Below are 13,991 nucleotides of genomic sequence, written 5' to 3' on the forward strand. Positions count from 1 at the left end.
TTATGACCATTAAATAAGGATTGAGGAAAACACTGAGGACACAAATTTTGACAGATAAAAGTGCAGTACAAATTTCTGACTACTACAAAACGTTGACAGTGTAAAGTAATATCAAGGTATCGACTATAGTCGTTGTGTTCCTTATTAATCACCTTATAAAGAGTAAGTCGCCTTTAAGCTTCATCGCTTTATTTTGAAGTAACTGTTGTTATGAGATAGTTTAATTATTTATATTAATCACTGGATATCACCAATGTTATGTTTTTCCTCAGTTTGTCATATTTTCGTCTTGATAACAGGGTTTTTGCGTTATTGTGTAGATGTGAATCATTTGATGTAGGGCAGGCAGGTCATGGACAAATACTTGTATGACAAATCAATCGTATCAACCATTATCTTTATCATTCACTTTATCAGATAACACGCTGTTTAGATTGTACCTCTTCTGCGTACATTATAATTAAAAGAGTCAATCTAGATAATAAAACATATTGAAGCCGATGACACATTTATCTAAAACAAAAATAATCCGCACCTGTAGTGGAAAAAACGGTTTACATAACGTTACGAAATGAAACCAACGGCAAATTAAAACTAGTAAAAATTTAATTTAGGATCACAATAATAGAATACATGTATGATTTAATTTTACAATATCACCACTCGTTATTAAAGGAGCAAGATGTGCCTAAGATAGAATTAACTCCTGTTATAAATGCATTTATTATTTAAACCCAAACAAATGCAGAACAGTATATTCTTATCTTAACAAATCAGTGTTATTTTCTCTAAGACCAATATACCACAAACAGAACTGGAATGTGTTCGATGTTGTGAATTTAATCTTGCAGATGGATATTGCATCGCCGACCTCCTCCTCCCTCTGACCCACACAATTACAACATGCACGTATGCTCCTATACATACGTATCTAATGTTACAACTATTATTATACCTTACATATTGCATTCTGGAAACGTAAACAGTCGATAGTTAAATCCGTTGGTACATTGAAACAGGAAAACGAACTATAAAATTTATAATTATTTAACAAACATAAAAATTTCCCATAAATACAACCTCTATGAAGCGACGGGTAATCAAAGACCATCATCGGAAGCTCATGGATTAACAACTTTATTTACAGAAATGTTAGAGACAAGCCGTAATTATGTTAACTAACAAGTTTCTTAAAATGTTACAAAATATTGAGATTGAAACTGGACGGAGAGCGGCGCGTGGTGCGCATGCGCATGGGCATGCATCGCGGCGCCTTCACTGCGCCTTCTCTAATCGCAGCTGCATGCGCAGCGCTTCACACGCTTCTGGCTGTTCACCAGCGCGTCCACGCTGCGGACCGAGCGAGGCTGCAGGTCTGCAAACAACAACAATCACGTCAAAACTTACCCATGCACAAAATATTACGACAAAACTTAAACATCTACTATCACCAATTCACAGTATTATGACTTAAATACTATGAAATTACCGCATGTTTTTTCGACTCATTTTCAATGACGAATGTCAGGCTAATATTTCGTCACTTAGTCGTGATTTTGTGACTAATTTACAACGTAAAATACATTAAACATTCAACTGGGGACTGAATTCATAATACAATAAGTAGGGAGTAACATTATAAATTCATGGACACACTTTGCTGATTTTCTTTAGGCGCCATTTGTCTCTACAACCGGTTAGGCAGTTTATAATCCTAAGGGCAGTTGCGATATGTCGCTGTCGAGAACCGAACTCGATAGTGTGCTATAGTCATAATAATACATCTATCCTGTAGCAATGTCAACGATCGACAATGACATACACATGCCGTTCAGTCATAACCTGAGCATCCATTCATATCAACGAGGCTCAGTACGGACATACTCGTAACATATAGTCATTGATGATATTGTAAGCCGATATTGTCATCCCATAACTGACTTGCCGGTGAATTGTTAAAGCATAGACACAAAATATGGTGGATATGTATGCAACATAATAATATTATTATGCATAAAACTTTTTTTTTACCCATTACTGTCCCACTGCAAGGCAAGGGTCTCCTCCCAAACTAGGGAGGGATTAAATTAGGTCTTGAGTCCACCACGCTGGCCTAGTGCGGGTTGGGGACTTTGCATGCCCTCAATAAATTAATAAAACATATTTTGGATATAAATAATCTTAACCTATAATATGGCTTTCGTCTTTTTCAGCTGTGAAAACTTGTAAGAGATGACAAACTAGTTCTTAACATCTAATTATGCGCGAGTGGGTGTTGTTCGTAGCGTTCTCATGAACTTAATACAAGTTCGCTGATAAAGTTTCAAAGCAAACTAGCGTTACCTTCTGTTACGTGTACTCAACTGTACTCGTGTACTGAGTGCTCGTCGTGTCGATGTGCGACATTGATTTATTGGAATTGTGACGAATCACTTGCGTTGTTCTGCGGTAGACAACTTGTCTACTCATTCATTTTATATAAGGAAACTATGACTTTAACAATCATTCTATTAAATTCTAGTCCTAGATAAATTATTACCAATAAATAAATTCCTGCTTTTTAACCTATTATTTTAATAAATGAATGAATGAATTATATTTGTGTTGCAATTTGCATTTTTCACACGAGTTACAATTTCATCTTGTTTGATAAACTTATTAAAAATGCTGTGAATGTTCGTGCATTTTTTAACAAACTTACAAACATGTTCAATGTGCAACGTAGAAGGTGAATAGACGTGTTTACTAAGTCAGATGGTATAAACAAGACGCGGTTTATAATTAATGAACCATAAATTAAAATCTTCTTTTATGTTATTTGTCTTTGTTCTCTTTACATTGTGTTTTGTTTAAGCTTGTCATGTCTGATACTCTGTATTCGTAACAATTAGATTCTGTAACTTAATATCTTGAAGCAAACTTAACTTTATAATTAATCTTTAAAATAAATAGTCTGCGTTCGCGAGTGCTTTCAAATCATTTTACATTTTCAGAAATGTTACGAGTAGAATGCAGAATTTAATTAAAGTTATAAATTTAATTTCAGTTTCTAGATATCATATTATAAAAATAGAGTTACATGACACTGATTGATTAAACAGAGCAAGGACTTTTGACATTTAAAATGAACTGTAAAAATAGGACATACGGCGCTCGCTAGAAGCGCTAATTAGAGTTTCATACAAAACTTATCGATGGCTATCCGATTATTGATAGATCATAGTGACAGAGAATCGCACAACAGAAGACAGAATCTCATCGATAACTTGATTGACTTAACGATCTATTTGAACTGTAACTTGATTCTCTACTACTATCGACTACCGACGACCGGCTAACTATCGAGAAATTTTGCACGAAAATATGATCAGCGCCTCTAACGGGCTCCGTAAGAACTATTTGGCCGTACATTTTAAATATTCTCGATACTCGATGGTACCGACTGTAGTGAATGGCGCTACTGTACCTCGATTCTCTACCACTGTCGACTACCGGCAACCTGCTAGCTATCGAAATTTTTATATATAGAATGTACTGCCATAAAAGTTTCTGCGACGCCCGTCAGAAGCGCTGATCAGATTTTCATGCAAAATTTCTCGATGACAGGTCGGTTGTCGGTAGTCGATATCAGAAGAGAATCGAGCTGCTTTAGCGGTTTCTTAGCACTCTGTACAATGTGGTACTTACAATGCGGCCTCTCGTCGACGGGCATGTCCTGCGGCAGCAGCAGGGTGCGCGGCGCTCGCGGCGCATGCGCCATGTCTTGACGCACGTCCTCGGGCTGCTGCTGCTCCTCGGCCTGCGCGCGAGCCTCCGCCTCCGCCTCAGCCTCCGCCGCGGCCGCCAGCGTGTTCACAATCGTCTTAACCTGCAATAATAGTAACTTAGTTTTACTTGTTTACTATGCATTCTTTATTGTACTAATATCCGTTCAAAAAGGTTTGGTAAAGAGTAGGATTGAGTCTGGTGCCTGTACGACAAAATGTATGAATGTGAATGGAGCAAAAGATGTTAGTTTGATCCCTGCATGTGCCGTTCTTTGGTCTCCTCTTACCGTCATGTGAAAAGAGTGATTTTTTGCAATTATCTGACGAATCAGTCAGAAATATCTGTGAGATAAATTTAAAGCCTGCCGACGGCATTTAATCAGATAAAAATTAGGTATTGTACATACGTAAATGAATTGTCACATGTTGACCGCGAAAGGGTTAATGACTAAGTTATTTGGTCATAAACATGTCTATATAATAAGTATTAACCTTCTACGATGTGAATATAATAATATGTACCTTGGATATTTTGTGAATGTCAACTGATAAGACAGTAACGTGCTGGCCCACATTAATTACATTATATATCGAAATAAAACTATATACAAAGGTAAATTACAAACAACAACTTTATATGACGCCATGTAGTTTGTGAGGGAAACCGGAACGAAGTAATGTCAAATCGATACAATACTAACTATATTTTACCTGTATTTTAATGTACCGTCAAGAGTACATGCTACTTAATCTGGGTATGGTTCAGCCATCCTTGACACACGGCTGGAGTAAGTACACCGTACAACATACGCTCTATACATTTAACTAATACGTGTCTTAATAATCTCCCACGCACATTTACAGGTGCTATAATTCCTTAAAGGAAATGGCCATATGAATATTTTATAGATCTCGGGAGACATCGGACCACAGAAAAGCAATAACCTTTTTAAGCCCAGCGACAAGTCCAAATAGCACAAAATTTTACTTTGACTTAACCGATCCCTTAAGTTTTTATTGACTTTTTACTTATACCCCTTCTTATTCAAAAGATCGTCTCGCGCTCGCTTTAGTTTCTATTTACGAGAAAATGTATCAAGTCTTGAAAATATAGAATTTTATCTAGCATAAAATATTTTGTAAATCCTAAAGTGACATTGAAAAGCTAAATTTACACACGTGAGTGAATACATGACTTGATATAGAAGATAATCAATAAATATAGTGATAGTTTTCACCTTCAGAAACAAAGTAACTGCTGAATACAAAGTACATTACAGGCGGTATATTGGTCGCTATCCCACGAGAATAGACAGGCTGGATCTACTTAATGTAATACCGGCGAATATTGAAGTATAAACCGCACTGATATTATAAATATATTTTGATAAAGTTATACAATAAATAAGCAACCTGTTGTGTACCACGTTAAAGGTCACGAGTAAGGAGTACCTCAATATTGAAATGTTACGCTAACATTGTTTTGAGTTCACTGCGCAATTGAACGGAAATGGAAAACGTTGCCATGTAAACAAAACCGTTTTTTCTAAACACACCCAGTAAACCAGTTTTCTCTCTCTTTGCCAGAACAAAATCCATTCGTCGGATTCATTTCAAGTGTTATGCCAACTCTTAGAATATAAATTACATTAAAGATCGATTCAATCTGTTATAAATTACTTTATAGCCGTGAAGAAAATATTTTAGAATGAAAAAGCGATCGATTACGACACTTATCGTGGTGTGTTTGTTTCGCTGTATTAGTAAAATGGTCAAATGAAGCACTTTCCACTTTCACTTAGTAAGATTTTTTATCGGCTGTTATTTAACGTGTCATGTTGAGCGAGAGCAGCACATAGTATGATCCGGGTCCGGTCGTAACGCGCTCCCTGAGGCATGTATAGGGTTAAGTGTTATAAATACTTCTACTACGTTCTACTGTTACTCTGCCTACATACTACATTGTCTGATACGTTTGTAATACTAACACAGTTATATATACATCGTACGCACGTTATTCTGTTGTCAAGCTAATGTCTATTTGATTTTATCCGTACAAATCCAGAATATGATATTTTTCCTAGAAACACGAGTTGCTAAATTTAAATTCGTACATGAATGGATAAAATCCGGATTTTTTGTTTGACAACGTTTTATCCACTCACCCCAAAGTTGATATTTAAAAGGGATAGGATGAATATACAAGAAGCTTATGTTTAATTTACTAATTTCATACATCGCAGAATAAAATGTACCCAATGGAAATATCTATAAGAATATAACGGTGTTAATTGAAAACGTATGCAATAAAGTGAGTGCAAACTCTGCTCTTATGGATAGTAATGTAAATAAGAGATTCAAGTTAAAGTTAACACAGACGTTAGAGCTATATTATTTAGTATACAGCGTTGATTGACCCAACAACCTTCGTATGAAGTCGCTTTGCGAGTACGTTAGCACTTTCCAACTTTCTCGTTAATTACTTGCACAACAAATATCTAGTTTCTATTAGTGAATAAGATAATCCATACTAATATTATAAATGCGAAAGTAACTCTGTCTGTCTGTCTGCTACTCAATCACGCCTAAACTACTGAACCAATTTGCATGAAATTTGGTATGGAGATATTTTGATACCCGAGAAAGGACATAGGCAATATATCAACACGCTACGACCAAAAGGAGCAGAGTACCAGTAATTAATGTTACAAAAACGGGGAAAAAGTTCACCCATTCTCTCTTATTGGACACAAGCGAAGTTGCGCGGGTCAGCTAGTAGTTTATAACGTGACGTCATCACGTTGATTCAAATGTTTGTGTCGGTTCATTTTCCTCTTTATTAAATCTGTATCAAACGGCGCGCGTTCATTTAGTTTAATTAATCAATAGTAGCTGCGGTTACTGTCATGTGTTCGCTTGTTTTCAATTAGTCTGCGCGATATTGTTATTAATTTATATTTTTATGAATCAATATTTTAAAATTTGGTTCCAAATGTTGATTTATTTATGTGACATAAGTGTAGGTGTATTTTATATACACATATGACTCATTGACTTAAAGCGCGTATAGAGACTACTTACATACACGATCACGACATCTTTTTGTGAAATACATCCACAATTTTAAGTGAATTTTACCGCAGTTATTCCACATCTATTTCTAGTTTTTATATCCACGAGCTGACCCGCAACTCGCTTGTGTCACATAAGAGAGAATGAGTCATTTCTTCACCCGTTTTTTGTAAAAATAATTACTGGTACTCTGCTCTTGTTGGTCGCAGCGTGATGTTGTATAGCTTATAGCCTTCCTTTATAAATACGCTATCCAATCGGGAAATAATTAACAAATCGCAACAGTAGTTCCTGAGATTAGCGCGTTCAAACAAACGAACTCTACAATTTTATAATATTAGTATAGATTAAGTACTAACCCCCGGTTTCAGAGGTACATTTAGCGGTAGTTTATCTATTCAATAGCGTTTAAACTCATATAAAAAAACGCTATTGAATAGATAAACTACCGTAAATGTACTCGGACACCGGGCATAAGTAAATAATTTAATTGTCGTTTACCTCCTGCATGTCATTGTCGATCTGTTGGTCACGGCGCTGGTTGGCGGCGACATCCTCGGCGGTGCGGTGGATGGCGTGCAGCTCCTCAGGGCTCAGGCCCCATGGCATGTTCATGTTCATCTGGATGGGAGTGCTGTCCATGGGGATCTTCTGTACTTGCATGCCCTGAACACATACCACGGTATTAGTCAAGCTTAGCTTTAGGAAAAACGTAGCAGGACTTGATCATCAGATCAGCCTTAGATCACTAAGGCATGTCTCATTCCTGTGCCCAGCAGTAGATGAATGGGTAAAGTGAAACTTCATTCGCATTTCATATCACGTGAAAGATTCGGATGAATAAAGTAGCCAATTTCCTTCACAGACACTTTTCGTGGAGCCAATTTTTTTTTTCTTAGTTTTAAGAACAGTCAAAAGAAGTTTAATAAACGATTCCGTTTACTATATAGTTAGCTAGAATAGAATATGAAGTAAAAATGACAAAAGCTAAAATTTCTGACTTCTGACTGTACTGTCTGAAGGACAGGATATAGTTTGTACTAATCTATTTTTCCCAGCAAATTGTAAACCGATTATATGATATTATCTAACACGTGTTAAAATCGTTTTATTTTAGAACCGGTCAGTATGACCTGTGACTAATCGAAATAACGAAAACCGATTGATAATAAGAATTTTGAAACATGTCCACTAAGTTTTGGTCTTTATTTTACCAAGATAGCACTGAATAGAATCTCAAGCACTGAATACCTTCTATTTCATCTACCATGTTTCCATATATCTAATATGAAAAATACATTTGCTTTATTATACAACATTACAAGGTCAACGACAATAAGCAAAGTTCAAAATCAAAATGTCAATTTACTGTTTTTCAAACAAATAAGTGCTAATAATGTTATTTTCATCTCGGCTACGTATAAATACTATGTTGAACTCAAATAAGTGTTAATGGAGTATTAAATTGTTATAAAGGTGTAAAGTAAACAAAGAGAAACGTATTAACAATTTCGCGGAAGACTTCAGCTGTTTGAACATGTTGTTAAATACGAATTGCTAAATGAACATGTCAATAATACATTTTCATGTGGATTAATATAAGACGATTTGATCTAATTATATTAACAATGGTTTATTAATTCACAAATAATTAATTATTGAACGAATTAAATTATACGCACTGGAACAATAGACCATCTTACTTTTAAACAATGAAAAATGTTAACAGAATCAAGTCTGTTAAACACAATACAATCCTTAAAAGTTGTCTAATTAAAACTGCTAAAAAGCTTATTACCTTGAGTTGTACAAAGAAAGTAATAATTAGCCTCAAACCAAAATTGCGGAAGGTTTTTCTTTTTTAAATGATGCATTTACTGAAGTTGTGTGGGAAAACCCACGTCTTTACAATATGTCGTCTATTTCAACCTGTTACCCAGCTATAAAACTGAATATCCTTAACCCATATCGGTGATAAAACAACACAATAGAATTCCCATATTACAATGTCATAATTGCTCACTAATTAGCAAACGGGAATTTATTATTTTATTTATAAATACCTCGGGCTGTTCGAGCTCTTGTGTGGGGGCAGACTGAGGCACAAATTGGTGGAGCATGGTTTGTTGCTGAAATAAGAAAATATATATTTGATTTTGTTAATCACATTGTCGGAAGTTTTTGGCTCTTCTTATCGTATGGTAAGTGGTCAACCTAATGTCAAAGTTGTTCAAGCCGCCCGAAGGCCTTTGATATGGCTTAACGACTGTTATCTTAATTGATAACAACCGAGACCGACTTTTTACGTGCCCTCCGAAGCACGGAATCGCCCAACTCAAATACCACTATGCGGTCACCCATCTATTTAATGACCCGCAGATCGTTTACCGGCTGGTGAGCACAAGTGGCTATGGGCGCCTTAAGTTTTTGGTAAAACAAATACAAGATGGTTGACAACAATGCAGGTAGGTAAGGAACAATCGTCGGGCACACATTGACCGCGCCGGTATGCTAACAACTTGCGAGTTCTTTAACCTTTACAAAGAAAACGCTTCAGTGATTTCAATGTAAGGTTTTTGTGAACATCCACCATATCCACATTACTTTGTAATGTACTCACTCATTTACAGACACTATAAAATAACTATGTAAATTGTTAGTAATAACTTAGTCTTTACTTCTCATTTATGAAAAGGTTAAGTCAGTATTCGTAAGAATTTTCTACATAACTTTAATTTAGGATTCGTGGCAGTGACTCTGAGTAATTTATCACTGCAACTTAAATTTTAATTTGAAGGTGGATAAATTGCGAAGTGCAATTAGTTTCATAAAAAAAATGTTTTTAATAATCACATTTTTTTAGTTTCTTGATTTCTCCGTGACTTTTGTTCTATGCATTCAATCATTCGTAAAAATAATATATGACTCCACGGCAATAACAAGAGACTAATATGTAAGCTGAGTAATTATTTGTGAACTACTTATTATCTCACAATACTGTCCTATTTATAAACACCTAATAAAGATGTACCGATATTATAAACACATTTTCAAGCATTGCATAAGCATGATTTTCACGTGATATTTATATTTATTTAAAATATCCAGTATTATTGGCAAGTGTTATTATCGAGACACGTCCATAAATAATGTTATACATTAAACTTCCGTATAAAAATAACGTCTGCAATTTAAGCTTGTTACTGAACTTGTAAATTGCCTGCTAACGGAATATTTTTTGTATGGTCTCCATAGTTTTTCGACATCGGACAACTCGCTTGGACTCGCTGTATTGGCATGCCGAATCACTCATCGCACCAACGCCTTCGACGCATGCACGCATACTTCAGTTTAAAACAAAATAACCAACCTTACTGTACTTTAAATATGGTAAAGTTCCCAAGACAATAATACCACTAAAAGATATGAAGTAAACCAGGCCACGTACATACGTAGTTGACTACATTAAATAATTCTTTATACATTTATGCTGGACGTGTTTTAACGGATAACTGCGCTAATTATGTGAAGGTAACCAGTAAAGCAGTTAATTTATGCTTATCTGTGTATCCTACGCCTCTTAAACGATATGAAAACCAAACCATTCTGTACTCACGTCCATTTTACAAAACTACTTACAATCCTAGAATCATAACAGGACAGTGCATCTTGTTGCAATATCAGATTTTTATAGGACTGCTACAAAATGATCTTGAATTCCATTTTTCTTACAATTTAATGCAATCAATGTTGATTGCATTTCGCATCAAATTGTTTTGGCAACAAACATAAAGTAAGTTTGTACCTAAATAATTTAACATTTATAAACAAAAAAAAATAAAATACCTCGTTCTGGTCATGGTTCTGTTGCGGTAGTGGTGGAGGCTGGAAGGGGCTCATGTTCTCAGGTGGGGGCGGCATGTTGTGGGGCGCGGGGATGGCGATCACTCGCTGGACGTGGATGCGCATCTCGCGGGGAGCTCCCATCTGCTCCTCCGAAGAGTCCCATGGCATCTGCAAAAATCGCGATTGTGAAATCCAACGCTCATGTTAAAACATAATGACGTTATACATATTCTTACATATTTTAATCTAATTTTAATTAACCTAGTGAACTCTATCACGGTGAAGGTCGTTGTATACAAAAATGAGACCTCTAAATATAATCTCGGCGACGCAAATCTATTCATACGCAGCCACCTAATAAAAGCACACAGAATAATGTGATAAATGCATTAGCATAGTAATATGAAATTACTAGAGAACAAAGGATAATGGAGGCTGGATCGTGTTTGTGATGAATAATGCATGCGAGTATCATTGCGCAAACGCAGCAGGAGAGTCACATGCGCATGTGAGTGAGATAAACACGGGCGCGGGCGATCAGGAAGCAATGACCGCTGACACCCGAGGACACGCGCGGACGCACTCCGCCGCGGCCCGCGATCCACCACCGCGGCACCGTGCGCAAAATAAAGCCGACGAACTTTGCCTCAGGCTCTCATATGTCAAAGCTAATAAACGTCCCGTATAATTTAAATGACAAATCAACGACCCGAAGCACAGCTCGAATAAATCTATCAGCCCATGTGTAAGTGTGAGTACTTTGTTTACTCATATAATGCAAAAATCAAACCGTAATAAGTTTTTGTCGAATCTTGAAAGTGGAGTTTAATGTTTATTTACCCATGAATGAAAAATCATGTAAGCATGAGTAATAATCATTAAAAGCAAAGGGAACAAAGAAGCTGAGCGCGCGATGAATGAATTAGGATAACGAATATTAATATTCTAACGATGATGCCGCGCTTGATGCGGAACGAAACAAAAACACGGAAGCGGCGACGAGCACAGTATTGTCCATTCATCCTTGGACGTTTGCTCATCACTAGTTTGTAACAGAAGTATGGAGACGAGCCATTACTCTGTCGACAACACATTGTCAGATAATTGATCAAACAGAACCGGCGGCCACCGCTCCAACACCGTATATCAACAATAATTGAATTAATTAACGTCATTAGTTTTGCTGACAGTTACTTTTAAACAGGCTTTACCTATTCAATAACTAGATAATCCCTAAAGCGACTTTTTTTGTTCAACTTCTTCGCTGCTCAGTTTAAGTTTATAAAAAGGATTTAAGCTGATTTTTCTTCCCATATGATTATATTTTTTATTTTTATCTCTTACGGAAGCAAATGTTCTGAAAAAAATGTACATCATAATATTGCACAGCTCTTAATCATGTTTTTATGTACCCCTGAACATGATAATTAAATAGTTAGAAACTCGATCCTTATAATATTGCAGATGCAAATAATATTGCTTTTTTCGTGTTGAACGATGACTTGACATTTTCAATGTTGTGTATTTAATATTCTTTCTTAATTTCAACGCGTTCTGGCCTGTGCTTAAAAAGGACTACACATAATACATGGTTATACCTCACAATACTTTACAAGTAACGAAATGTATATAAATCGAAACCAGAACTACTATCTGGGGATCAACCAAATTATTGTTGCGGATGTGAAACGAACATGATACCCGCGGCTTTATTGGCTTTTCACACACATTTATTGCTTGTATAAATGCATGAAACAGCTTAAATTCTATTAAATGGAAAACTTAATATGCCGAGTCTATAACGAATATAAATATAATGTCCATCCTTGTGTTTCACGTTACATATTAGTAAATAATATGCAAATATAACATATCAATGTCAACGCTATATCTTATACCCTTCTAATTACTCGGCTACGTATTAATATAATTAGGTAACTGTTAAAAATAAACAGTTTTAACGGGTTAATTGTTATGTCGCAACCGGTGTGCCGGTAACAATCCGAGGTGCCTCTGTTCATAAGTTCTCGCCTTGGCTACTTCCACTCCTTTCAATACATTAGCCCACGAGTTCATACGTAAACTGTACTTCCGTTTCAATAAAAATATTTCCGTACTAACCAAATTCAAAACCTGTTCCCTCGCTCATTACCGTTTAATATAAATAGACCAGATTTTTAACGCGTTATAAATGCTAAACAAGTTTACTTGACTTACGCCATAAATAATAACTGGCTATTTAATCGTGCTCAATTAATTATACTATGATGTAAGAACTTCTGTACATATGTTTGAAACATAACTGCTGTTCCGATTGAGGTGCCCTCAGACTGAAATATACTTTTAGCGTTTATTTGTGCGATGTTTGACGGGAAGTTAAGCCATAATTTGAAGAAATCCAAACCAACACTATCAACATTTTTATTAATAGTCGTAGAGCCTATTAATGGATAAAATTGCTCGTAATATCAAAACTTTGGAAGGAATATAGTAAGTATAACTGTACCAATATGAAGCACATTGGAACAGCTATATCTAAAATGAATTCAGTAACTAGTATTAAGTACTTGACTTTAAATCCTTCACATACGAAGTGTTGTAAAGGTAAAAATAAAATTAATGAATAAGAAATAAAAAAAATAATTTAAATCTATGAATATCGAAAGTATTTCGACAAAAACATTTGACAGTAAACATTTGCATCGTTTATTTCCAAATATATCGTCCAATTAACATAATCATTTGGCTGCATTCTAATAAAATATCATAAAGAGACACACCTAAGCGGTATAACCACTTTCGTCCGAATATAAACATTTCAATGTGAGCGATGAATATTTTAAGATTTCCCACAAACCGTGGAAAATGAATTCTGTTTACCGTAAGTATTTACATTATCATTATTTTTTATCTCTATTCATTATTATGTAATCAACGGAGCAAGACTGATCTCGGAAGGTCGACAGCTTGCTCTGTGCTTCCTGCACACGGCACACGGTACAGTGTTAGCACAGACAAACAAACGAGACGTCTACACAGAAATTCGGATACGACCTCGGATATATGATTCCGGATGCTTTCTATTTTGATATATCAGTATAATTAATGCTTCATTAGTTCACTGCCATAAAAGGATGAAGAAACGAATTTTTAATAAATATGTGTCAGGCAGAAGGACATTTTTAATTACAAAGTCAAATCAACACAGCACGAAGCGATCAAGTTCGATGCACGTAAATAAATAGTCGCCTCACCCTGTCCTTCTTAATTATAGACATTTATGATGTACTAGCTGACCCGCCAACT

General features: G+C 35.7%; 1 protein-coding gene across 3 annotated transcripts in view; it reads right to left on the reverse strand.

The window, feature by feature from the left end:
• Positions 1–588: 588 nt before the first annotated feature.
• The window catches only part of Msr-110, a 55,692-nt gene continuing 42,289 nt past the window's right edge, over positions 589–13,991 (reverse strand). The window contains exons 7-11 of one of the 3 annotated variants that reach the window (XM_076122419.1): positions 10,686–10,853; positions 8,903–8,968; positions 7,341–7,505; positions 3,688–3,862; positions 589–1,375 (exon numbers count right to left, since the gene is read on the reverse strand). In XM_076122419.1, coding sequence (XP_075978534.1) covers positions 1,290–1,375; positions 3,688–3,862; positions 7,341–7,505; positions 8,903–8,968; positions 10,686–10,853 — 660 coding nt within the window. In that variant the 3' untranslated portion in view covers positions 589–1,289. Of the gene's footprint in view, positions 1,376–3,687; positions 3,869–7,340; positions 7,506–8,902; positions 8,969–10,685; positions 10,854–13,991 lie in introns of all 3 variants that reach the window. The other 2 variants (XM_076122418.1, XM_076122420.1) reach the window with 2 other exon arrangements.

Source organism: Anticarsia gemmatalis, chromosome 14 (genome assembly GCF_050436995.1).
Source record: "Anticarsia gemmatalis isolate Benzon Research Colony breed Stoneville strain chromosome 14, ilAntGemm2 primary, whole genome shotgun sequence".
In the NCBI taxonomy this organism is placed as follows: Eukaryota; Metazoa; Arthropoda; class Insecta; order Lepidoptera; family Erebidae; genus Anticarsia; species Anticarsia gemmatalis.